Consider the following 26,698-nt stretch of genomic DNA (forward strand, 5'->3'; position numbering starts at 1 on the left):
TATTTAAAGTCAACTCTGCATTATTTTGGATGGATTATCCAGAGTGTGGATTAACTAGAAGCAGACACAGACAAGGCCATTTAACTCATGAGTTTGTTTGACATGCCACACCTGTGTCCGCACCAGCCCCCATGTCTTTCCACATCAGTGGAAATGAGGCATTTTTCCAAACTTGTCTGCCGGGACTCACTTTCATGAAACCACGGCCCAGCCTGGGAGCTGTTCTGTGTTAGATTTTATAGCCAGATGATGAGATGCGAACTACCAGGGCTCCGATTTTATGGACTGTCCTCCAGGAGGGCCAGAATTCAGCTTTGGCGTTAACTAACAGGTTTTACCCGTGGGTGAAGAAGGAACTGAGGCACCTCTTGGAGTTCTGACTAAAGTACCTACTAAGAGTCAGCTGCATCGCAGCAGGGTTTATCAGGGCTTATTAGCATAAGTTCATTTACTACTCCCCATTAATCTTTTTAAAGTGCTTTTAATCATGAAAGAAGGGGAGCAACAGTGCAGTACCTCAGCAGGTGACCACTTGCATCTGAGCAACATCAGCCCACGCTACCTAGCTGCCCATCGCTCTCAACCACTGCATCCTCTACTTCGACTTCTTCTCCATCCTCCTCTTTCTCCTTTTTCTCTTTCTTCTTCTTTCTCCTCCGACCTCCCGCCCCAGCCCCGCACCGCTACTCCCTAGCTGCCAAGCACCAAGATGTCTCCCTCCCTCCCTTCCCTCGTCTCCTCACCGCCCCCCCACCCCTGTCTCCCCTTGGCCCCGTGCCCCGCAAGGACCCATCCCCGCATCCAGCGCCCTGCCCGGCCCCTCTCCGCCCCTCCGGGGCCGTGAAGCACCCATGGGGCCGAGCAAGCTTCCGCCCGGGGAGCGGGACAGGGCGGAGACAGCGGCGGGCAGGCTGCGCGGCTTAAGATGGCGGCTCCCCTGGCCAAGCAGGCGGGGGCCGTGCTGCGGGACCTGGCGCTGCGATCCGCCCGCCTGCGGGGCGGCTGCCCGGTGAGTGAGGCACGGCCCCGGGGCGCCGAGGGAGGGCGGCGGGCACCGCACCCGGCGTGCTGGGAGCTTCTAGGGAAAGCGCCGTGCTTCCTCCGTCCCTCCAGTCGTTGCTCGCTGGCTACAGAAGCTGCTGCTGCTTTCTCCTCGGTGCCCGGCTGGGGTTGCGCCTCGCAGCCGCCCCGTCGGAGCGGGGCTCTGCCAAGCGAGCGCCCGTTGGTGGCCGGAGGGAGGAGGAGACCTTTGCGTGCCTCCTTCGTGCTCCCCAGGCTGCTGCTAGTCAGGTTTCGGCTGCCAGATGTGCTGAGCCTGAATCCACGCAGTGTATGCAGGGCTGGAAATAAACAAATAAGCCCCCATCTCGGGAATATGCCCTACGGGGTTGGGGCAAAGCGTTGGTAGCGGCGCTACAGCCATGGCAATCCCTGGTTGGGGTGAAGTGGCACCGTGCCACCCCGCTCCTTGGGCACATGATGGTATCAGAACATGTCTGTTTCCTTCAGATGGTCTTTGGAAGGCTCTAGCATGGCCTGTTGGTCCTGGGAATTTAGGAGGTACTTTCACTTTCCATAGTGCAAGTGTAGAGTGTATCAATGCTGCTTAACGTAATCCTTTTAATCATTGCTCAGCATGGCTGCAGAATATCCCCTTCCTCAAAATTAAAAATAATTTAAGTGTATTAACAGCAGAAGTAGGTGATGCCATGCCTGGAATACATCGTGTATCAAAACACGTGGTGGTGCCCCTCAGGTGGCAGCATTGCCGCGGGGTGCGCCGCTGGGCTGGCGTGGGCTTTGCCTGCGTGGCCACAGGTGGGTGCTCGGCCTCCCTTGGGGTCAGGGGTGAGCGGGTGCGAAGGAGGGAGCTCCTCTGAGCGGTGGCAGGAGTTCTTTTTTCACCTTGACTGCCGAACAGCAAAAATGCCAAAGATAAAGTGAGATACGTACATTTGAGATAGCTCCGGTGCCTTCGGCATCCAGCCTCTTTATTTGGTCTCTTTATCAGATCAGCAGCTGCACAGGAGTTTACTTGGGTCCGCGCTCCTGAGTGTAAACGTTTTGCTGAAAGCAAAAGCCTCCTGAGCGAGCAGAGCTCATTCCTAGCCAGGTCTGCTCCACCAGTGCCGCTGGGATGCTCGGGTCTGCTGGCATGGGACAGCTGTCAGATAAAGCACTGTGCAGGGCTGAGCATAACTCGTGATGCGCATCTTCTTTTGTGCAGATTGTCTTTTAACTCAAGGGAAGTTAGCCAGCTTGGTTTTAAGTCTGAAATCTTTCATGTCCAGCTCTCCTTTTCCAACCGTGGGTGGAGTGCTTGGCAATTCATTGCAATTGACTAGCTGATGTAGTGCGGGTCCATTTTGTTTATATGTTTATAAACACAGAATGCGTGTTTGTATTCATGCACTTAAGTATGTATACAAACACATGAATGCTTGTATATATACATTTAAATCTGTTTGCACTGATTAGCAATCCTGTCAGTCCCAACAAGGTGTTTGGTGCTCCTGATTTACATGGTTGAAGATAGGTTTCTGCCATGACTACTTCAGTACCTCTGACTTAAGTCAGAACACAATAAGAAGCCCAGAGCTAACCTGTCTGGTTTTGTATGCGTCCTTACTCTTTCTGTAGGGCTGTGATGGGAGCATCTTCGTAGGGCATGTCAGCTCAGATTCTCAAGATCAGTAGGATATTAAGGTGGCCAACCTTTTAAACTTTTTTGTGTGTTACTTTTGAAATAGAACTATTGTTCTCATATAATAAATGACACTTTGTTTCTGAATTTTGTCAGATAATAAGAGATAATAATAAGTTAATAGATCTACCAAGATCTATTATAAGATCTATCTATGCTTTCCAATCGAACTGTTTTCAAAGAACCCAATTAATACTGTATGACAACAAAGTGTTTTTTTAATTTCAAAGTGAAACATTTTTCCTGTAGAAAGCTCTTCATTTTTGCAGTACTGTGTTATAGAGTTCCCATCTAAAGTCATCTGCTAACCTCCTCCATCTCGGACTTCAAAGTACAAACCTTACTCAGTGTACAATTTGAGTCCAGATCCTATGGTGCTACAAAGTAGGATGAAGAACCTGAGAGTGAGAGAGGCCTGCCATTGAAATAACTGTTCTAATTTGGATCATTCACTAACTTTTTTCAGACCAGAAATTATACCAATACTTTTTTTTCTTTTTTTGCTCTTTTATGGTAAATAGGCTTTGAGGACGAAAAAATTAATCTATCACAGTGTTCTTTTCACAGATGAGGGTCCTCCATACAGCAAGGATATCAGCAAGAAAAAACAGGGTTAAAAAGTTTAAGTTAAAAGTTAAGTGTTTCTTCTGTGAGCGTGTACTTTATTTCACATTTGCCAAGCTCCAATTGTGTGACAAGTTGTGCGTTTGCTTAGTCAATTGTTGGTGAGCTGGTGCCAGGAGATGGTTGTGTTCTTTTTGCATACTGAGGCAAGACAGTGTTGCCTTGATTTGCAGTATTGATTTGCGGATCAGTTTTGTTTCTAATCCAGTGCCCTCTGTTTTCGTAACCCCGTGTGAGCAGATGCCTGGTGAGATTTAAAATCTTTCCTCATAAGCCTGATGACTTATTATTGGCGTGGTGTTTGTACACTTTGTTGCAAAATTACTTATTTCAAAACTGATTATGCTGTACATAGTTATAATGAAACTATAGTTTTGTAGTTTTGAGAAGTTTGGTTGTATGCTGTTGTAGTAACTGACATGAACAAAGATTTTTCTGTGTAACTTTATATTAAGAGTAGAATAAATAGTACTTGATCTTATCCAATGAAATATTTTATCATCTTTCAGCTTTGCCTTTGGCATTTTACCATTTTATAACTGTTAACTTTTTTTTTTTTTTTTTTTTTTTTACTCCTTTTTACTTTTTATATTCTTGATAGTTTCAATTCTTTGTGCTCTTGGAGTTTAAATCTGACCAAGTGTTTCAAGAAGATAAAAGATAGATTTCAGTTGTCTGCAGTGCATGTGGACAAGCGTATTTAGACCTGCTCTTACTGGAGCAATATTTGTAAAGAGCTGTGACAAACGCTCCAGGGACCACTCTGCAGCAGAATTCAATCTTGTTGGCTAGCAACAAATAGGTTCCATTGAAGGCTGTTTATTTGAATGGGAGTTGGATTGGGCCCTTTGGGAGAATGCTGTGTTTTCAAAATAGCTTCAGATGCAGTGGATTTCAGCGATGAATATAAATAAGAAACAATTAAATCAGAATCATAACAAAATGCTTAAGGTAACTCCAGTTTTCTAATATAGTGAGCAGATACAGCCAGCATTATGCAACCCTATCCTAGTCTTCAAAACCGTCCTCCATCCTACCGTAACATTTCCAAATTTCACGGATGTTGAAAATATGAGAATAAACTAAAAAGATGGGATGGAACAATATTCCTGTTTTAAAATCTGCTGAATTCTCAATAGCTTAAAAATAGAGAAGTTAGTTCACTGCAGATGCTTTCAGTTCTTAAACTTGAAAACCCGTGAAGCCTCGTTAATGCTGAACAGAGGAAGTTCTGTCTTTGTTATGAAGGTATCAGCAGTAAGTGAAGCTAATGATCTTCCATGCAACAGAGAATATTATTGAAGTAACTTGCAATTCATGACTTTAGAAGCTACTCCAATGCCAGTATTTTTGTTCTTTTCTTGTATTTATGTTAAGTTGTTAGAAGTTGATGAAGGTTCAAGTTCAGCCTGTTTCTCGATTTGCCTTTCTTTGGTTGACAGCTTTGCTATAATTTTTAAAGTTTTACATTCAGAGGCAGCAGTACATGACCCTCAGACTTTCACAAATGGTTAGGTGTTTGGTTCAAATATGCTTAAGAAAAACATCTGCAAAGTCCTCTTCAAACTGTAGGCAAAACTGTAGTGCCAAAGCAGAACAGCAGTCTGGCACACTTCTTCCTGGCTCTTCTGTTAAACATGTGGTTATTGAATCCTTCTTGGGGATGGAAATAAAAAATGTAAACATAATGTTAAGACTGGTTTAATTTATTTAAGTAGCTTTATACTGTTGGATCTTTTGTCTTAGAAACAGTATGGCTCTAGCACAATATTCACAGCATTATCTAGAAGTAGAAAACGATTGCACTTTGCAGCTTTCATTGGCCAGTCTTTGTACTTCATCTAAATATATTCAGGGGATAGGGTTAATTAGGTTGAAAAAAAAACAGACAGGCTTCATGAATATGACATTTGTCTGAGAATTAGCTGGGACCCCCATGTTCTTAAACCTGTCTGTGGATAAGTAAATCCTTCCTCCCTACATTCCATCCGAATGCCCAATCAGTTCACCTAAAGATACTCCTTACTGTGCTTGGGTATATGTAGGATTAATTAAAGTTTTTGCCATAAAAGTGCTTTTTCATTGATTGGCCTCCTCAGGTGCTAGTTAAGTGTCAGTAGACAAACTCCGTTTCCTTTGTAGGTCTGGTGTCTTCATCTGGTTTTCTTCTGTTCTTCTCTTTCCCTGGAATAATTGTCTGTTTGCGTGGTGTTTTTTTTTTTTTTTTTTTATATGTATTTTGTCTTAAACAACAAGGCTAGTATGAGGAATGCAGGAGGGTGAAGAAGTTCTTTGGGAATATGGAAGAGTGCGAAGAGTGTTAACAAACCAAACATTCAGTGTTCCTAAAAGTAGATCACTTTTCCAATATATTTCCCTCGCTCTTGTTTTGAATGTTCGTTTTCAGCAAAAGTTGGAAATTTAGTGCCTAGAGATATGATTCCTGCACTGGTCTTGGAGACTCACTTACAGGTAGAGTTCTGGGATTACTTAACCCCTACTGATTTATTCTTTTTGTTGCAGTGGACCACAATGAGTAATGACTAGCTCAGCTCATTATTGCCTCAGACAGTCCAATATTTCGGTGCATGTTTGAGACTATAATCTGCAGCTTTGAGCGTATACCCTAAGGATTTTCTTCAGAAAATTCCCTTCTTTAATTTCCTCTCCTGAGGAAGCCAGTTTCTAGCCATCTATGTATCAGAACTGTATGCTCATCTTCCACCTCAGCATTTTAATAAAATACAGGGCACAGACAGAAATCATGTTATCACTGCAACTGCTTATAACAGTAACTTGGAGAATGATAATTAAACATTGATCCATAATTAATGGTGAGCTATTGATCTTAGTTTAACTAGATTACACAGTAGCTATAGGCATCAAACTATGAGGAGAAGCTGAGATGGAGTATAGTAAAGAAGTCTGTAGTAGCGGTAGTATGCTGTGCTGGTGGATAGATGCTCTTCAAGTCTCTGTTGTTTGGATGTTACTTAAGACAGATTCTAAATTGTAAGCCAAAGCCCTATGCTGATATGGTAATGGAAATGAGAAAATAAGAGCCCAATGCTTGTGTTTTTTCGTGTGTCTTTGTTTGTGACACTGAGCTGATAGTGATGTTCTTCTATGATTAATGACTAAATGTTGATTTTGAGGGAATTGGAAAATAGGAATTATTGACTGACTTGTCACTACGCTTGTTTAATCCTCAGTTAAAATATACTGATAGCACACAATACACTTAGTAAATGAGAATTTTTCAGTATCGCTTTTATCTAAAAGGAGCTGGTTTGTTGAGCAGATTTACCCATGATTTTTTTCTTTCTGGTCTCTTTCTGCCTGCTCACAGGTTTCCTAGACTACGAGAGTCTGTATTCCAAAATTGAATTACCTTTTGTTTTAGTTCTGTAATGATCTGATTAGCATATAAGCTTAGGAGCCAAACTCATAAAGCTCAAGGCACTGTCCCTACTGGGGACAAATGTGGGTTGGGCTGTTTCACTTGAAAAGTTTCATTTAAGAAAAGTACCTTCTTAACATTTTGTAAGTGCTTCATTATTATTCATTGTAGTTTATTTACCTTGCACATTAGTGCTCGGTGACAGATCAATTTCAGTCCATCCAGTTTGTCTCTGATTTGTGCAGTGGTGCTTTATTGATTGGCCCTGGGGAGCAAAAGTAGTTTAAACTTGCCTCTATAATTTGTATCTTTGTATAATTAATGATTTAGATTTTTGTTTTCTGCTTTTTGTAATAAAAAGCTGTAGATTTGTGGTATTTACAAGGGAGAGACTAAGGGTTATATGCATGTCTTTATCTGTTAAATGAGTTCGTACAAGAGGCATTATAAATGTACAACTTTGCAGGGCTCTTTATGGCTTTGTAGAGTGAACATCTCACTCATTTTATAAAGCTTCTGGCCATTTTGAGTTAATAATTTGCTTGTCTTAAGGCAGAAAAGACACAATACTGACCTTCAGGATTCAGTGGGCATTAACTCAGTTTGGAGCAAGAGTTTTGTTTGTTTGATTACACTGTAAATGGAAGGGTTTTATTTGTCTGAAAATGGATAGATACTTTGAGAGCATCAGTAGCAGCAACTTTAAACACCCATTCGTACGGTGAGCATTTAGAATACTTCTGGAGCAATAAGCAAACTCATGGGAGCAATAACTGGGAAAGATGAAAAATGGCAAGGTATTATAGGAGTAGATAGACTCTGAGGACTATAAGCAATGAGCAATAGTCTCAATTTGTGTCAGGAGGAGAGAGAATCACTCTTACTGTAGTTACTTTGCTTTGGAGCTGAACTCTCATCCACCTAAATTCTTTCTGAGATGCAGAAGTTTTGTAGGAATTGCAAGGAATGAAGAGTTAAGGGAGACTTTCTGGTCGTGTTTGGTAGGATCGTCTGCTTTTTCAAGGCTTTTGACTAAAAATTCTGGAGCTGCAAATTAAAAACCAAGCAGAAATTACTAGTTGAACCCTTCACGTCTCATTTTTCTGAGATCATCCTCTGAGGGATCCATGGGCAAAAGAACAGTTTAATTTGACAGCTCCTTATTTAGTGGCAGCCAAGAAAGCAGTTACTGCCTTGCAACAACAACAAAAAGTTGCTCCTGTATAATATTGGTATGAAAGTGTCTGGGAAATTACAGTTATGGGAAAGATTACATATGCAAATTATAGATAAGTGATAGGTAAGATAAGATACAGATTTCTGTCTATGAAAATTATAGACGAAAGTGCTATTAAAAGCAACAGAATACTTACTATCAGCAGCTTACTTGCTTAGCTTTTTAAGGTCTGAAGATGGCATGAGAAATTTATTTTCACTTAAATTATTTAGCTTCTTCAACCCTGCCATTCCAAACACATTGGAAATAGTGAATGTATTTAATTGAGCTCTTTCATGCAGAGTTTCGGTCTGGATTTGTTTTTCAGTTAGATGGCTCAGACTGAAATAGTCTACAGCGATGCCATAAATTTAGAGGAACTGGTGTTTAGAGCTTGCTTTGAACATGGTGTGGAAGATGAGGTAAGAACGTATGGGATGTGTGGGAACCAGCTGAGAGCCTGTGGGTCGAGATCAGTGGGCAGACTGCTGTTAGTGGATGGGGCATTGCGAGACCATTGCTTAGCAGTGGGAGGCTTGAGGTGGATCTGGGATGTCTTGCTTAGTGTTGTGTCATGGAGGAGCCTGGGGCTGGGAGGAGCGGGTTTGAGTTGCTAATCCCACGGAATTGGTGCTTCTCTCCTTGTCCCCTCATGCAGAAGGCTCTCTGGGGGTCTCCTGGCCAGCTACAGACTGGATTTTTGAATACTATGGTTATTACTTTGCATTCTCTTATGAGCAGACGCGTTGGGTCGACGTTAGCTTTGCTGGTGACCTCCATCACTTAGTGCCTGATTAATGCTATCAGCTCACAGGTAGGCTGTGTTTTTAAAGAGCTACTCGACGATCATGCTTCTGATGAAGGATTGCTCTCCCCTACTCCCTTGGCTCGCTGATTAGCTTTTATTGTACGCTGCGCTTCCCCATGTCTGAAAGTCTCAATCATTCCAAATGGCCAAGCGCAGGCGGTGAACGCGCCTGCATTTCCAGAAGGCAAGAAATCAGAGATGACTTTGTTTTAAAGATGACTTAAAATAGACTTTCACTTGCCTGGATTGTTTGATCAGCGCTGTTAGAAATGTAGGAATACACTTTAAGGTCAGAGTCTTTGATGGTGAAGAGATAATGCTGTTCATGGTGTCCCAAACTTGCTTTGAGGTTTGAGGATGACAGCAAGGTGAAATTCCAGTGTGAATTATGAAAAAAATATTATTAAAAAAAATTACTTGCAAAGTAAGGAAAAATGCTCATAACCTTTGGTTTTCTATTAAAAAGCATACTTTCATTCATAATTCTGTGACAGGTTCTGGTTTCTCTGTGGCTGTGCCCCAGCAGCCAGAAAGCTGTCTTCCTCTTGCATGTTTGTTCCTTTACATTTGCTTCGTATCAATCTAAGTCAAGTAGTCTAATTAAAATCAAGTTGTTTTTAACAATAAAAGGTGAAGCGTTCCGATTTAAACAAAAACTGTGTACCAGTCAGTTTTTGGGTGCTTCCAGGTTAGAAATTGTTACTGATAGTTCTGCACTAGTTTGCTAAACAAGGTATGACTTAGGCATGCAGTGAATCTGTTTGTGTAGACACTTTTATATTTCTTTTTCTACCGTTGTGGACATTTGCATGTTTATTGCTTGGGAGTGTTACGCTGCTTAGCGCTCAAAGTCATAATCTTATATGATGACATAATTAGGTAGCATGGAAATTATGATGATTTGGCTGCAAGTATTGAAGAGCTGGAACAAAAACTGTGATTATGTTTCATATTTGCTTCTCTACGAGGAGAAGTAGAGCTCAGACTGTCTAAACCTACACGTTATTGGTGTTTTCCTTAAAATATCAGCGATTCCTAACACGTGAGAAGGTATTCTTCCAGGGCACAGCAGGTGTGAAAAGCTTTTTTGATGGATATGATTACTTGAGTCAGGAGTTCAGGAAAGTTTCTGATCAACCTATTCACCATGCTTTGAGTTTCCTAATTATTCAGGAAGCTTAATTAGGATGAGACATATAAAAAATGCATATATCCTTATAGCTCGTGGTTGATGGTAAAATATTTTGAGCTATTTTTTCTTAGTTATATTTAATATGTAAAGCAGTTCTTCATAGTTGCATTAAAATATAATTTAAAACTTGTAAAAAAAAAAAAAAAATTAGGAAGTTAAACACTTCATAGGGCGAGAGCAGAAATATGAAATTTCCCCTTAAGATATTCAAAATAAATGAATATTTCTGACTTACGTAGAAAAGGTAGCACGCTTCCCTATCTAGGTAAGTAATGCGTATCACCAACAGTCTTACTTCATTTGCAAAGGTAAGTAGTATTTTCCAGTATTTTTTTGCAACTAATCACCCAGTTGTATATGGCAATAAGTTTATTTTCATCAGATACTTCAAAGCCGTTATTTTTCAGGTCCAGAAAGTATGCTTCTCTGAAAGCTTTGAAGTTTTAAATAAGCAAAATTGGAATAATTTGACTAAAATTAATTACTAACGCAAAACAATGCTGCTGATAGCTAGTACGTTGGCAAAAGGAGAAATTGAGTCTGTGAATTCATATTCTTGGTTCTTTTACCCAAGCAAAGGCTCTGCAAATTGAGCGTCTGCTTGCGTCTTGGGCATACGTGGATGTACAAAGTTTGGTTAAAGAATGCAACAGGCTTTTTTCAAATGTTTTCTGAAGTCAGCAGGGGGCATGTTCCCTACCTAGTGCGCAGCTGTTTGCCCCTTTGACTGGTCTATGGGCTTTGTGTTGTTGACATCCTACTTCTTCTGTGGCTTTAAATGTGTAATTCAAACCAGAAAGTGTTTGTGTAATCTCGTAGAATAAGGAGCCTGCCATATTTGGGCTCTGTTTTCAGAAGTTGTTAATGATTGACCGCTCAGCTGAACTTTGGTGGGGTTTGAGCATACTCAGCTCTGCTCAGTCAGCCTTTATATGCTAAGCAGGATGCATTGGAGAACTTGTGTCTAAAATATGCTGTTACTTAATTTGCTGCAATTTCTGTTTTTGTGTTTGTATGTAAATTGAGGCCTTGATGCTCCCCTATGTTGTGCTGCGGGATTGTGAAGGATTTAGCAATGTCCTCCTTAATTCGGAGGTGAACCTGTGGCTGCCTCACTGGAACAACTGATGAACAGGCTGGCAAAGTATGGGAAATAGAGCACTGAGGTCAGGGTCTGACTGCTGAAGAAGACATCCTTTCTACCATCTCCTTTGGTATTTGAGGACTGCAGTCCTCAAAAAACCACGTCCCCAGACATGCAGAATGATTGTCCAGGTGGTAGCTGCTAAAATCTGCCTTGTAGTGCACAAGGATGTGGGCTCAGATTCTGGTTTTATGAGATAAGGAGAACAACTGTGACAGAAGGAGCTCAAGTCTGACCCTGTGCATGTTCCTGGTAGTTTACAATGGAGCTTAGTAGGTGGGAGAGTGTATTTACAGAATAGCTGTCAAAATCCCTGTGTGTAAGCAAGCTGCAAATAAGTCTATAAAGTATAATCATTACTGGAGGCTTTAAATCTGCAATGAGTGAAGGACTTGCTTCAAGTTCGTTCTTGTCTCTGCTTCCTTGCATGAGAAATAAACAGAGGGATAAATCAGAAAGCTGAGTTTATAAATGTGATTTAAAGGCACATTGGAGCATAATTGTGTAGTTTCTTTCTTTCTTGAGCTAATGGCCCAAATGAGCTGTGCATTGTAGGAACACCACACTGTGCCGCGGTATTTCTAAGGGAACGCGGAAGTTAAGCTTGGGATCATTCAGTTTGCAGCGGGTGATTATAAAAGGACAAAAAGGCATGCAAGGTAAAAATCAAAAGAACATAAGACAGAAGGGTAAAGAGAAAAATGTTTGGGAACCTTTGGACTGAAAAGGTTTCTTTTAGTAGAGAGCTATCAGGAACATTCAGGACAACTATTGAGGGAGACATTATGGTCTTTTTAAAACAACAACAAAAAAATTTCCAGCCCAGAATGCATTTACTTAAAGGCTGGCAGAGCTGAAATATAACTTGCCATTTTGTCTGCAATACTGTGAGATATTCGGGACATAACTGAGATGCCTCTAAAACAAGAGGACTTCCTTTTTTATGTATGTATTGTTATGACTTAGATTAAATGGAATAGTATTTACCCAGGAGCTTTTCAAAGCCAATCTATTTGGCTTTGTAAAGCCAAGTTTCAAAATGGTGAGTAATAGGTGAACTAGTTTGGTGCTGTCTTCTGGAGCTCTTCCGCTATTTGTGGCAAATTTTAGAGCACAGCAAAACAATTCAGTTCTGGGTTGGGGCTGCTGTGGAAAGATTCAGAAGGTGGGTTTTAAGGAAGGAGCTGGATGTAGCAAAGAAAGCCTTGACAGCAGGCAGCCACTTTGAAACTGATGGACATGCTCCTGATGTTCCTCCTGTGTGTGATTAAATGATTACAAATTGACAGATACTGTTTTTTCACTCAAGAAAATAGTCACTACAAGCAAATAATATTTTGTTAATTTAGGAACTATTTACCTCATTCTTAAGAGGTAAAAGGAGAAATTACACGTGCCACCCCCTCTGCCCCCCCAGGAGGAATTGATTTGAAAGCTGAATAGCTCCTTTTGTTTGCAGGGCCATGCTGCACTGCACTAAATCTGCACATGGACAATCTTCCACTACGCTGTTCCTGGAGGTAGGTTAGAAATTTATTAGTAGCAGGAAAAAAAAATGTGGCATAGGTGATTGTGTGGAAAACACAAGGCATCGTATTCTTTGGAGTGCCTAATCTGAGTCCTTCAAACTGTGCCCTGCAGAGCTCAGTAGTGCTGAGCTCAGGATATGTAGTGGAGGGTTTCCCAAACAGAAAGTAGTCTGCTAGGGCAGACTTGGGTTAGAAAATGCCTCTGCAAGAGGTTGTGAAGCACGGCGGTTTGTGCTCTCTCCTGGGATCATGAGGTTCAGGATCTCAGGGCATGAGTTCCCATGTGTATGGAGCTTTGTGCTGCAGCAGGAGATCTTTAGGTCCATGCAGTCCTGGAATTGTACCCATTTCTGAGCTGATCATGACCATTCACTCTACCAGGCTTTCATTGCTCCTTTACATAGCGTGCAGTACGTTCTGTTTTAATTTGTTTTGAAGTAAGTCAGCCATGCTTTATAATGCTTTATGGAACTTGTCAATACTGCCTGTGTACCTGTCTAATAAAACTTCAATAAATTAGCATAATTATTAAACAAACAAATTCTCATTCTATTAGTAATTGGTGACTGCCTGTTCCTCAACAGGCAGGTGAAGTCAGCTGGCATTTATTAGTTTCTAGCCTGTTTTGTTATTTACAGGCTGGTAACCTGTACTTTATATCCTTGCCTTGTTACATCGCATTAGAATAATCACTGTTGCCCGGCGATGCAAGAAAAGGTAGATTTCCTTAACTAAAACAGATAGGATGACTAAATATATCCTCTGTAGCTTTTCCGTTAAAATAGCTTCAGTTTCTCAATTTGATGTTACTCGTTCAGGAAAGCTCTTCCCTTTATTTCTTTGGTATTTGTCACCATCTTGATGTTTCATGCTGGGATGTGCTGTGATTCCTGCCTCCCTATCTCTGGTTTGCAGCGGCTCCTATTAAAAGAACCTTGCAACTTGACAAGAGAAATTGGCTTTTCCGTGAACTATGTGGAAATCTTCAGGGGAAGATTTAACTAAGTGCTTTGTTTTGATTGCATGAGCTAGGATTAAAATGATGACACGAACGCCTAATGTAAAAATAAAAAATCCTGTTTAAAACCGTCGACTTCTGAACTATAGGTTTTCTGAAGTGTTACTCTTCTCTACAATGAACTGTGCAGTGAATTTGAGTAACTGCTTCAGGAGACATGCAGCTGAGTGCCATGCATGTAGTTTCATGTTGTTCTTCCCAGATTTGGCTTGCAGGAGGTGGTGCAGGTGATGTCCCTGCTCCCTGGGGACAAGGGCAGGCTGCTGTCAGTGTCCTTCTGTCCCCAGTGCCATGCTCCTGGTGCATCCCTTCTATGGCTCTGCTTCACCTGGTGCATTGGTTCACGGAGTAAAGTGAGCAGCAAAGGAAGCCTCCTGCTGGATTTTCTCCTCTTCAGGCTCAGGTGGGAGGGCACAGGAGCTGTTGGTCCCAGGGCTGCTGAGCAGAATTGGGAAAGTGCAGCCTTGTAGCAGCAAGCACCTTGGCTTCTCTGTTTCAAGAAATACACGGCTGTTACAGGCTGCTCTAGGGGTTGTACGGCTGTGTCAGCAGTATAGGGGAGAGCAGTGGTGAAGTCTACATTGATGTCATCTTGGGTTGGAGAACTGCATGAGGCAGAAAGGTGTAAAAGGTGTAACACAGCACTGGTTTTCTTGGCTTTCAGGAGCACGCAGGGAGCAATTGTTTGATTGCTGAAGTGTGCTGTTATTTAAATGTCACTAAACTGCCTATGGATTGAGCTGATACACTTCTCCTTCAGTGTAAGCATGACTTAAGGGCGGATTAGTGATTTCAGAGACTACAGAATGCTCAGTTTTGAATAAGCTCTTTTGGGTAATTGAAAAACGATATTAAGGCAATGTTGGGCAAAGATTTTCTGAAATAGGATTTAACTTCAGGCTTTGCTATCAAGATTTATTCACTCAAGGTAGCAACTTGATTTTCACTAATACGGACATTTAAGTTGCCTGTTTCACTATTTGGAAACTTTAAATTTGCTTACTTAAATAGAACTTAAAATTTTGAAACTCTTGGCCATGCTCTCAACTGTTTGTCTCATTTTTGTAAACAATTTCCAGTTGAAGTTCTAGTAATATTAACTGCTTTAGTACAGGTTTTATAAACAAGCCACCAATTTTTCTACTTTTTTCTTGTGCATACAAAGAGAATTACCTAATTATTTAACATGAACACCTTGCTTCAATGAGTCAGAGCTGTTAGGAATAGCCAGAATTACCCAGAACAGGCTGCCTAGCTTTATTAAACAATGATGTGGTGGCGTATTTCGTGACTAAAGGTTGGACAAGATGGTCTTAAAGGTGTTTTCCTACCTGTATGATTCTGTGATTTTTTTTATTATTTTTTTTGATTGTAATTTGCATCACATAAACCTTAATTGCAGTGACAGATCTCTTTCTGAAAAGTGAGTGCACGGTTCAGTGGTAGAAAACAGTAAATTACCCTTGCAGTTTATTGATCAAAATGGCTACAGCATTTTGATTAAAGAACTTGGAAATGTGGTCTCTTTTTTTCCTCTCTTATGAGACTGAGGCCTGCTGCATTTTATTGAGCCAGGTGCCTTGTGTGGTCTATTCTGAGAGGTAAATCAGGGACCCAAAGGTCTCTAACTGTTCTTTGGAGTTAGTGTGGTGCCTTTGTTCTAACTCAGTTCAAGTGAGTTCCCATTCATATGGAAAAACAGGTTGGAGGGGAGCTTAACTCTTGAAAGGTCTTCTGCTCTACCTGTGGGAGATTTTCAACAACAGCACTTAAGATTGTTTACAGTGTTCTGATACACATTTTAACAAGAAATAAGCAATTCCTAATTGCTACGGAGAAAAGTGTGGGAAGTGTTTTTGTCAGGAAAATATTCAAGGCTTTGTCCTCAAGGATAAAATTAATTGCATGACCTAGCCTATAAATAAATTTCAGAAGCCTACATAGATGTTTTGATCAAAATGCCCAGTGTTGGATGAAGTTGCTGGTCTCTGCTCAGACCAATCTAAAGTCAGCAATCTGGGATGCGGGTGGAAGATAGGTTCCTCTCCAGCTTTTAAATAAGGTGGTCTAGGTGCCAGCTCCTGGTTTAGAAGTTTGAAATACTTGATTTATAGGAGCCAAGATGATATTCCCTAGGAAGGACATTTTTCATCCTTTTTTTTTTTTTTTTTTTTTGTAATATATATTTAACTCTATGGCATTAGTTACCTTTGGACAGAAGAGGGTATGTGGTTTGACTTGACATGGCAGACCTTAACGACAATCACTCTTACCACGAGTCTTTCCATTTTCTTTCATACTTGAAATATTCAATCTTGCACAGAACAAAGAGGAGTAATTTCTGTATGTTTGCGTTTTGTGACTCAAGTTTGTGGTAAACTCTGTTCAATGTAGTGCGCTTTTTCTTTTTTTTTTTTTGTCAGACCAACTCCACTAATACTTATTTTTTATATCAGCGCTGCCAGCAAATGTAAATAAGTTCATTTTTTATAGGAACTTCTGCTACAACTTTGTCAATTACAGCAGTTGTATGTCAATAAATACAATAAGTTTATTTCTTATATTGATGACTGGTATGGTGTTTCATTATTGTCATCCGTGTATCTGTTTTCTTTCCTATGAGCTTGGAATTGTACTTTAGGTCAGAGCATAAAAATCAAATAAACTAGAATGCTGCAGAATATGTTGGGTAAGCGAATAGATTTTTGGTTAGCTGCTTTTAATTTAGGTAACGTATGTTAAACGCACTTATTTTTGTTTTTGTTACAGGATTCATCTAAAAGACTTGTCCATAAACACTCCAGTTTTGCTCCCTACTTGACCTGTTCAGTATAACAGTTACAAAATAATCCATAGTTACAGAACTTGTAAATTATATGTCAAATGTATATAGTATAACTTATCCAGAGATAATTTGCATTGATAGAGCTGTTTAATACTGGCCCAGGATCTATTAATTAGCACAGCTACATTACTTCAGTGGAGCAGCAGAGGGAGAAGAAGGTAATCTGCATTTATCTGACCAGTTTCAGTGTCATGTGCTTTTAAGAGCTCCGTTTCTGTTTCATGTTGTTAATACTGGCATTCACCATGAATGAAAATGGGGTGTTGGATGTCACTGAAGTGTGCCTTGCTTTTAATATTGGTGCAATAATATGCATTAAGCTAGGTTAATGTAAACAGTAGAGCTGCTCAAATTATATAGTTGTGTCGAGGGATATTCAATTATACCAGAAATCTGCTGAGTGGTGATTTTGTTATTTTTTAATAGTGCTGATTGTATTCGGCATTTTCCAAAAGTACATGATTTGGCCTGAAAAGATTTGCTAAGTACTATGTCTTTGAGGTTAGTTTTTTGTTAGATAAATTGTCTAAACTTGATCACTGAACTTGATGTGGGAAGGTACTTAATCAATGTAAATGTTTAGCCAATATAATTCCACTTGGGATTAAGTATGAAACAGCAATTTTTTAAATAAATTTAGTGGTCTCACCAGGGAGGCAAGGGAGTAAAAAAAAAAAAAAAAAAAAAAAAAAAAAAAAAAAGCCACAACAAATAAACCCTACAATAAAAACATCCACATTCAGATAAGGAAGAAATATCATAGTCTAGTTTGAACCTTGCATTGCTGATGATATTCTTGTTCTGTGGATACATGGGACATGTATTTCTGAGCAGAGTTTGCTTAAGTAGTTAACGTCAACTTGTATGCTTTTTGGTGAATACGAAGACAACTTCTCCTGTTTTTTTTTTGTTTTGTTTTATTTTTCTTTTAAAGAAGAGAGACATCCTGTTGTCTTTTGAGTGCCATCTCCAGGGTCACCTGAAAGATGTTGCACATAGGAGTACCTACCATTGCATATTTTATATATATATATATATATATATATATATATATATATATATATATATTATATATATATGGACAAAGATACCTCTGTTGTAGTTCATCTCCAATTTAACTGTCTTATGTTATTTAGCCCATATTATTCAAATAATGCAAATTGTTTTTTCTTGCCAGCTCCAGAAATGGCAAACTGAGTAGTAGAAGAATCTAATCTGACTGCTTTCCAAATACAGTATTCATGTAGGGTCCTTAGTATTTTATATAAAACAAACCCAAACAAACAAACTGGTGTAAAATAAGAGATTATGCAGGTTATGGGAGCGATCAATTTTTTTCTCTAGCACTAGTCAATAAACCATTACAATGTAAAACATCTTGTGTTATTAAGGTGGTCAAGAAAAGACATTTAACTTCTTTATATGCCTGTGACACTGATTTTGGTAGCACTGTACATATGTGATTGGACCAAACTCACGTTATCTGTGTGTGTAAAGAAGTTAACTGAACAGAAGACTTGTTGAGAACAATACTCAATTACTAGTAACAGTGCTTTCAAAATCCTCATCTGTTTCTACACCTTTGGTCTACAGTAGCGTGATTCTGACTAGCAACCAAAATCTGGGAAGGTGGAGAGGTAAAGGGAGATTGGAGGGGAACACCAAACATGAATCCCTTGTGCTTGTAGAAAATGCCAAATAAATCCATCCATCAGGAGAGAACCCAGTGTGAAACTTGTACTTGATCAAATAATTCTGTCTTCATCTTACTTCATTTTATTGTTCAGTTGAGGCCTTTGATCCCACTTATTTTAGTTCTCGGGTTTTTGATGCTGTTGTCAGGCTCTAAGGGAAAGTTATCAGTTGTAAAAGAGCCCTATTTAAGTGTATTAGTCTCTTTGATAAACACTTATATTAGAAATTTAATCTTTAAGAATTATCCTACTAGGAAGAGTTTAATTCATCTTTAAAACTTTCTAAAATTATATAAAATCATAAATTATATAAAAATGTGTGTATCAGTACTGACTTTTTCTTATTTTCATAAGCTCATTTATTTTTAATGCTTATTTGCCTCTGCCTGTGATTAAAACAAAAGAAGAAACTCCCTTTCAACTTACCTCGCATATATGATTCTCAAGCTAGTGTTTATCTCCATCTATACTGTGTATACAAACAGACAACATACAAAGAAAGGTCATATAAAAGCTATTTTTTTTTCATTGTAGTAATATAAGATCTCTTGGAAGTTTTCAGTAGAGCTGTGGTTGTTACTTATTTTGTCCTTTTAATAAGAACTTGCTTTTAAACAACTGAAATTCTTAGTTTGAATTCTTCTTTGTTCCAGTCTGAAAACATATTGTCTGGATTTTTTTTTCCAGTTATTTAGGCTCACTGGAGTGACTTAGATTTTTTTAATAGGAATTGTAGTTAACATGCAGAGAAGTAAAAATGTCAGTTAAAAAATGGCTGGGGGAAAGGGTTGGTTACAGCTGCCCATAGAAAAGTAGGCCTGGGAAACAGCTTTCTTCCTTTGTAGACTCTTGCCTAGGCTGTCTTTAAGGCTGTACCTTTGTGCAGTAGCTGTGTTACTGTCAGCTGGGTGTACACTGGGTATATATTTCTGTGTTGGATGCATGGAAATTTATGATGCCCAAGAAGCTTAAAGTATTTCAAGGCCATCTCAAATTCTTGTGACTGCTTGGTGTAAATGTATTTGAGAGGGGTGAGAACTTCATCTGGCAAGGATTTTTCAAGATTCTTGTACTGATTCTTTTTATTGCTGCCCCTCTTAAATCTTTCAGACATTTATTGCAATGAAAACATCTTTGAACTCAGAATTAGTTCAGGGAATCATCTGCTTACTCACATTTCTAACATCTTACAGTCATTTTTTTTTTGTGCGTGCCTTAAGCTTTAAACGTGTGTGTTTACAGCTGTTTTGTGTTTTCAAGATAGTCTTGAAAGAGTAGTCATCTTCAGATTCAAGGCTTTTGCTTTTTCATCTCTTATAACTGCTTTATTTTGCTCACTCTTCGCAAGACGTATGGTTGTATGCTGCAAGGGCTTTAAAGCATTTTTTTTATATTCCTTGCTCTTCAGAGCTTCTAATACAAACTTTGTTGGTTTCTTCAATGCATTGAGCTCTGTTATGCAGTGGTAGGCTGTACTAACTCATTTTATCAAGTGCCTCTTTCACAACCAGGAGTTTGTCTTTTGTCAGAAGCCTTGATTGAAAGTCTTCAGTTGGCCTTCAGGAAGATGGTCTCTCTAAGAACCATAAACTATAGGAAGATAGGAAAAAATGTACTTGCTTACTAGCCTTATGTTTGCTGGCTTCTCTGTACCAAATTTTATGGCCAGTTTTTTTTTGTTACCCTTAGGACAGCTTTGCTAATTCTTTCAAATGAATTTTGCTCTTACTTCTGACAGTGTTCCTCAAACCTGTCTGGTTCGTTATTTCCAGAATAAATACATGTATTCCCATGGTTTCTTAACTTTGCCTAATTCTTGTACATGAACAGACCCCTGTATGCATGTGTGTTTACGTGTGTATACGTAACATAATTTTTAATGTCTCAGCAGTGATTCGGAGAGAATCATTGTGGAGCACTGAGTTATACCCATTTTACACCTGGAGAATGTGTACCTGCACCATGAGCTCCTGTAACACGCCAGGAGGGTAGCAGAGACCAGAGCTGGTTGCAGGCTTCATAAAGCAAACAGAGTTTTGGCTGCTTTTCTGCTCTGTTACCTGTCACATGTTGTGAGTTATCAGCAGTGGCCTTCATTAAGCGGTGACCCTTTGCAGTCTGTAGTATAGAACGAAGTCCTTCAGAGATTTTTATCACTTAAACCTTGCTGGTTTGAGCTAACACCACAGGTGTCAGTTGATGCACAGTGCAGTATTGCAAGCTCCTAACTATTTAATCCTTATCCGAGCAGGAAATTTGAAAACAAATTGTTTCAAAATACTTTTGTCAAGTAACAGGAACACAAGTCTACCCCAAAATAAGATTAATTTCTTTTGGTTTATCTGATTTACATCAGCTGAATAACATAACCTGTGTGAAACTAAGATTTATTTTTCTACATGGTGAATAATACCTTACTTTTGAAGACTTGTTCTTAAATTATAAACAGAGTAATCAAAATTTTTGTGGCCCCGTGGGAAATGAGATTGCATAACACAAAAATAAAGAACTGAATTTATAAGGTTTACAAATAAAACTAAAAAGTGCTATCAAGTTCCGTGTAGACTTACTCTGTTTCAAATCTTCCAGCATCCAAGTAAGGACTTCTGCTTGGAATCCCTTATCCCGTTTCTAGGTGAGGTTGGAATTGACCTTCAGGGCTGCTCTCGGCTCCTCATGTTACTCCCTTGTGGAAGTGATCATCAAGTGATACCTCTTGGAGCCTAACACAGGCAATAGGGAAATACAAACTGAAAGTGCATTTTAGCTTGTGTTTTGTACAATGTGTTTTGTATTTCCTTTATGTCTCAATCTTGTGTTATGTTTCAAACCAAGCAGAGCAGACAGAAGTTTGCTTTTGTTACAGTGCAGCATTTAAAATTCTAGCACTGTGATAAAGGGCATGCATTATTGAAAGACTTCAGCGGGGAGGTTTTTGTTTTCAGTATAAAGTTTCATTAGGATACTATTTTTTATCGTGCTGTTAGAGATGAAAGTATTAGTATAGTAAATAATCCCCTTTGTCTGACGTTTCTGAATATGCAATGCTAACTTGCATACTGTGCTCCTTAACTTCAGGAGGAACCGAGGGCTGATTCTGGGCTCTCTGCCAGTAGGCCAACAGTTTGCCTCTCCATGTGGGATGAGCATCTTTTGCTGGCATAAGTAGTGTTTTTGCCATTGCCAGGAGTCAGTGACACCTTTCAGACTGGTTTCTTTGAATTGATAGCAGAGGGGCTCACCGACCCAGAGAGATACCTAAAATGCAGATGTACTTGGATCTGTTAGGTCTATGCAAACATGGACTGTTGGTTGTGGAATTCATATTATTATCAAGAATTAGTACTTGCAGAATTGTGTTTTTAACATCTTCAGGGGGAAAAAAAAGTTTATTTTTTGGTCTCAATAAGAAACAAAGAACCTTAAAACCACATTACTTCAAATGTTATTTCAGAGCTGGGCCTAAAGTGTCTGTTGTGCTTGCTGCTGAATTTAAACCAACAATTACAGAACTGTATGTGATGTTAACAGGGTGTTAACAGCTCCTTAACAGCTCCTTAATTCTTGCTTTTATCTGTAACAAGTCATCCCCTGTGGAGAAAGTGTAGTTTCTTTAAATCGTTCAGCAATGAACCAGTGATGCCCAGAGTGTCAATGGTTTAACCTCTGAAACTAGCAAATATGATGTCTGTGTGTGTGTGTGTATAACTCTGCCGTATCTTTGTATCCATGATAAATACATATATATGCAGAAACTTCTAAGCTGGTGTGTTGAGACTCCCACCATTGAGAACGGTGTAAATTCTTTTCTAGTTGTTGGCCTTGCATGGCTTGCATGATTGTGCTGGCTTCTTCAACAAAATGTACTTGTGACCAGCCAAGCGTGGGTTACACACCACTGAAAATACATACATGTTGTTTAGTACAGGATAATGGTAATTCCATGTTATTTTTCTTCCCAGAGATGCTGGAAAATATGCATGGAATAAGTAGAATAAAATACTGTTCAAATGAAGTTTGCCAATCTTTGTTGATATTAAACGCGAGGCGTTTTATTTCTAGCAGAGATCACCAGTGAACCTTGCATGGTTTAAAATCTTCTGTAGCTTTCCGAATACTTCGAATGCACAAATGTTAAGAAAATGCTCTTAAGGGAATCAATGTGTATATTACCTTTTCTCTGAAACAGTGTTGTTCAACTGCTGACTTGAGATAACCGTGGGACTGAAGAGCTCAGTTGACTGTCTGATGAACTGTTGTTAATGAGCATTATGTTATTTTCCCTTCTCATTTTTCTAGGCTGTTCAATTAACCTCTAGACGATGGCTGAATCTGCAGGAGTACCAAAGCAAAAAACTAATGGCAGACCATGGGGTTACAGTTCAGAGATTCTTTGTGGCTGATTCTGCAAATGATGCCCTGGAGGCTGCTCAGAGACTAAGTAAGTTGACTGATAATGGGAGAAATCTGCTTCACCAGATAACAATCTGGAAAATAAATTGTTTTCTAATAAGTTGTACACAATCTTCAATTTGAGGTTTATTGAAAAGGTTTAATATATTATCCTGACTATAAATATTTATTTCGTATGTGAACAACAGTGTTTAACAGCAGTATTTTTTCTGAACTTTTTTTCTTAAAGGTAGGCAACGTATAGCATGCAGTTTTTAATTGATACTATTTATGTCATTTTGGCAATTCAGAATTGAGAATAACATCATGAATGGCTGATATATACTTGATAAAACTTAAATAAAGTAAATGAACTTGCAGAAAGTTGTTTTCAAACAAAATTTTGCTCTATTAAAAAGCTAAGGAAGAAAAAGGTCATGAACTCTTGAAGATACTCAGAATCCAGTTGGACTGGAGGTAACTTGCTGTAGCAGACCCTGCACCTGATCAGGTGCATTGGACTAGATGATCACCAGAGGTCCTTTCCAACCTCAACTGTTCTTTCTATGAAGAAATAAAATATGTAATAGGGAATTATATACATGTGTTTGGCAACATGTATATTTTTCCATATGAGGGAATGAGAAAAGGTGAATTCAATTACCTACTATCACTAAAAAATTTGGTAGTGGCTGGGAGATAAAACCATGCTTCTGGAACGTCATTTATGTTCTGTGATATCCTTGTTTTAGTGCAGTAAACATAGGATGAGAATATGGGTGAGAAAGAAGATAATGTAGTATCTGTTATCTCAAAACAATGTATTCAAGTACATCTTGTCACCCGATTCATAAATGTTCTAAATGTTAAAAAGTTCTCTATTTTTCTAAAGTTAATATTAGTATTTAGCATAGTTTTCCACTTAAATTTAGCTTCTGTTAAAATTAATACACCGTACATCAAAATGCCGGAAGAAAGACATTGCTGTAGTCTAATTGTCTAACAACAGGAAGATTTTGAATGTTTTACATAATGCACAGGCAGGCTACTTAGTTAACTGCTTTTCAGTTACTGGTATGAAAGATCTCATCAGACTTCAAGTAGCTGAATAGGATTAGCATAATGGCTTGCTAAATCTCTATAACATCATTAAGATGATACATTTTTCAGTAATCAAAACCTTCTTATGTCAACCAGAATATTTGAAAATGTATTTGAAACAAAGCATTAAATGCTACTGCTATGGTCATTTGGTAGGGCAAACTGTAAAAAGCTGACACAAAACAAAGCTCATAAAACTGGAGGTTTTCTTTGCATCTGGACATCTGAGAAAATCAAGAAATGCTAAGTGAGACTCTGGCAGGTTTTTCACAAATCTTTCTGTGCTTAAACTCTCCTCTTCATGATTGAGCTCATAAAAGGATTAGTCTATCCAATAACTATAACTATTCTAGATCCCTATAACTATTTGCAGAAATAAATTGCTCCATTAAAGGCAGTGAACCTTTTCTGTTTTATGATGCTAGATTTATTTTAAATAACCTCTTGCAAATCACAGGAATGCTTAGTCTATATGTTTTTAAAGTACATTTAAATAAAAGAAATAAAAACTAACTTTTGGAGTTAATGAAACTATCATGTAAATTTTGTGTGCTTTAACTAGGTTGGGTTGCTAACACCTCAAAAAATTACCAGTCAGTGATACATTTCTTCATCTTATAAAATTGTATTCAAACATGGTACGTTACTGGGCATTAAAGAACTGTGGTTTACAGTATGAAAGCTATTTCATGTTGACATGACTGACACACCCTATCAATCCACTAAATAATTAACAACATCCTTGTAATCATTCTGATAGTATGCTGTCTTCCTTCTAACATGCACTTTGAAAATGAAGCACTCAGAACACAAGTTTTGCTACTGTAATATTTGTTGTTTCAAGATTTTATCAGATTTAGCTCCTTTTTGATCCTCCAGACTTAGGTTTATCTGCACGATGTGATGCAGGCTGTTGTCTTTTGAATATACAACTGCCCAGTAAAAAGTTAGGAGCAAAACGAAAACCTTTAGCCTACAAGAGGCACAAAATACTCCAAAATAAAATAACAAATGGAGGCAGCTTTGGGATGTTCTCAATAGACAGGCATTCTGCAATGAAAGATGGTGAAAGGAAAGGCCAATCACCCTTGCCAAATACTGCTCAAAAATCTGGGGGTTTGATATTATATGCCACATTGCAGCTGTCCTTATCTTTCAGTTCTGAAAACAAGGATACTTGCCAGCATACTCAACTTTATTCTATTTTTGTCTTTTATCAAAACGTGCAATACAAAATTTAAGTACTTTTCTTGTGAAAGGAGCTTCTTTCTATAGGCATGTTATCTTGCGTATAGGAAAAGCAGTATTTTCCCTCGATGGTCTCATAGCATTGTCATTCACATGGATATCTGTGTTAGAGGGGTACAAATAATGGGACAGAAATTGCTGATACTGAAGTCTTTACAAAGTGTTAATTTTTATTAAAAAAAAAAAAAATCACAATTCCGCCAAATACAGAAGACTGAGCATGTATTACTGTGCCTGTAGTCACCAGTTTTGCTATTAAAGTTCCCGTTGATGCAGTGGAAAAAGATGGGATCAGATCATTTTTACTGCTGTCTTCACTTGTCAGAAAAGTGTTAATGCATGTTTTCTTGAAAGGCTTTACCTTTATCCAGTATCAGCAGTTTTATTATAGTTTGCTCATTTCCTCTATTGCTCTGTTTTATTAATGTGTATACCGAATACACTGAATATTAATTTTCTCGGAAATATTTTCAAAACTTACCAACAGTACAAAAGGCAGTCTATAAGGAATTTTTAATGAAATTAAAGGTTTTTTCTTCTAAGATAAGAATGGCAGATGTGAAGAAAATTAAAATGACATCACTAATACTGACTTCAAAAGAAGTTTAGTACTGTAAGGAATACAGAATTAGGCTCTAAGGAATTCAGTGCCTATTACGTGCTAAGCAATTTTCAGGTGTAAGTCTTGTAGAGAAGGCAATATTTATAGAATGCCAAGAAACACAGTTACAAATGACTTTGTTTCATGCTAAAATTCCTAAGTTTTCAAGAGTGAAATAAAAAGGTGTTGTGTTGTTTTGCTACATCAATAAGGTATTGCTTGATCTGCCACCTGAAGAAACACAATCTGTAAACAAGTTCTTACATTTCAGACAAATGCTCAGCTCCCAAATATTTCACTTTGCTCTCTGTTAAATGGAGGTACTAGAACTGTAAGATAATCTGGCTGTTCATGTATTAACTCAAGTCTTTTGATCTGATTTTTCTCTTGATGCTTTGGTACATCCAGGATTTATTTATCTGGAGAAGGCATTTCCTTTTTTTGCTGCACCTTTTTCGCATGCTGTTGTACTAATATAAGGAAAAAAAATCTTATTTATGTATACACACACCCATGCCATTAGGATGGGAGCATTTTCATTGCTTGGATTGGGCAGATGCACTGTGCATCATTTCAGGATCCATTTTTGTCTAGCCTTCCCCACCAGAGGCACTTAAGTCTACTTCAACTTGGGCACTCTGTTTTACGTTCTGTCTGATGGCGAAGTTATTAAGGGAACCTTCATTTTAAACTAGTAGATGGACAAAGCTGAAAGGGATTATAATTATGCTGGAGGGTGTTACTCTGTACTGTCAATTGGCTCTTAGAATCAGTAGAGAACTTATGGAGGTGGTTGAAAATGCTGAGTATCCTAAATGGATGCTAGAAGCTTGGCATGCATTTCTTTTCCTGATTTTTAACAAAAGCAATAGAGTGCTGCCCATTGCCACTTAGAGTGTTTCATTACATTTAGGAATCAGTCAGGTGCAGTGTTCACACTCTTATCGCAGAGAAGTGCAATTGAATTGAGTGCAAGGCCTTTATTCTTTTTTTTTTTTTATTTTTTTTTTTTAGTAGAATATAAGAAAATGTAGTCTCTGCACATCCTATTTCTATTGCCTTATGCATGACAGAACTCAAAATTCAGCTTTGGACTAAAGGCAGGCTTTTTATATCAGGCCGGGGAGGTAAAACATGTTTTATAAACAACAGCAGGGATTTATTGAAGCCTCTTTCTATGTG

General features: G+C 38.7%; 1 protein-coding gene across 2 annotated transcripts in view; it reads left to right on the forward strand.

The window, feature by feature from the left end:
• The first annotated feature begins 852 nt into the window (after nucleotides 1-852).
• SUCLG2 (succinate-CoA ligase GDP-forming subunit beta) overlaps nucleotides 853-26,698 on the forward strand; it is a 112,738-nt gene continuing 86,892 nt past the window's right edge. For both annotated transcript variants that reach the window (XR_014696397.1, XM_084530756.1), the window contains exons 1-2: nucleotides 853-1,009; nucleotides 22,474-22,615. Coding sequence is in view for 1 of the 2 variants with exons in the window: in XM_084530756.1 (XP_084386882.1) it covers nucleotides 926-1,009; nucleotides 22,474-22,615 (226 nt within the window). In the remaining variant the exon portion in view is untranslated. The remainder of the gene's footprint in view (nucleotides 1,010-22,473; nucleotides 22,616-26,698) is intronic.

This window comes from Aythya ferina, assembly GCF_964211825.1.
Source record: "Aythya ferina genome assembly, chromosome: 10".
NCBI classification, from domain to species: domain Eukaryota; kingdom Metazoa; phylum Chordata; class Aves; order Anseriformes; family Anatidae; genus Aythya; species Aythya ferina.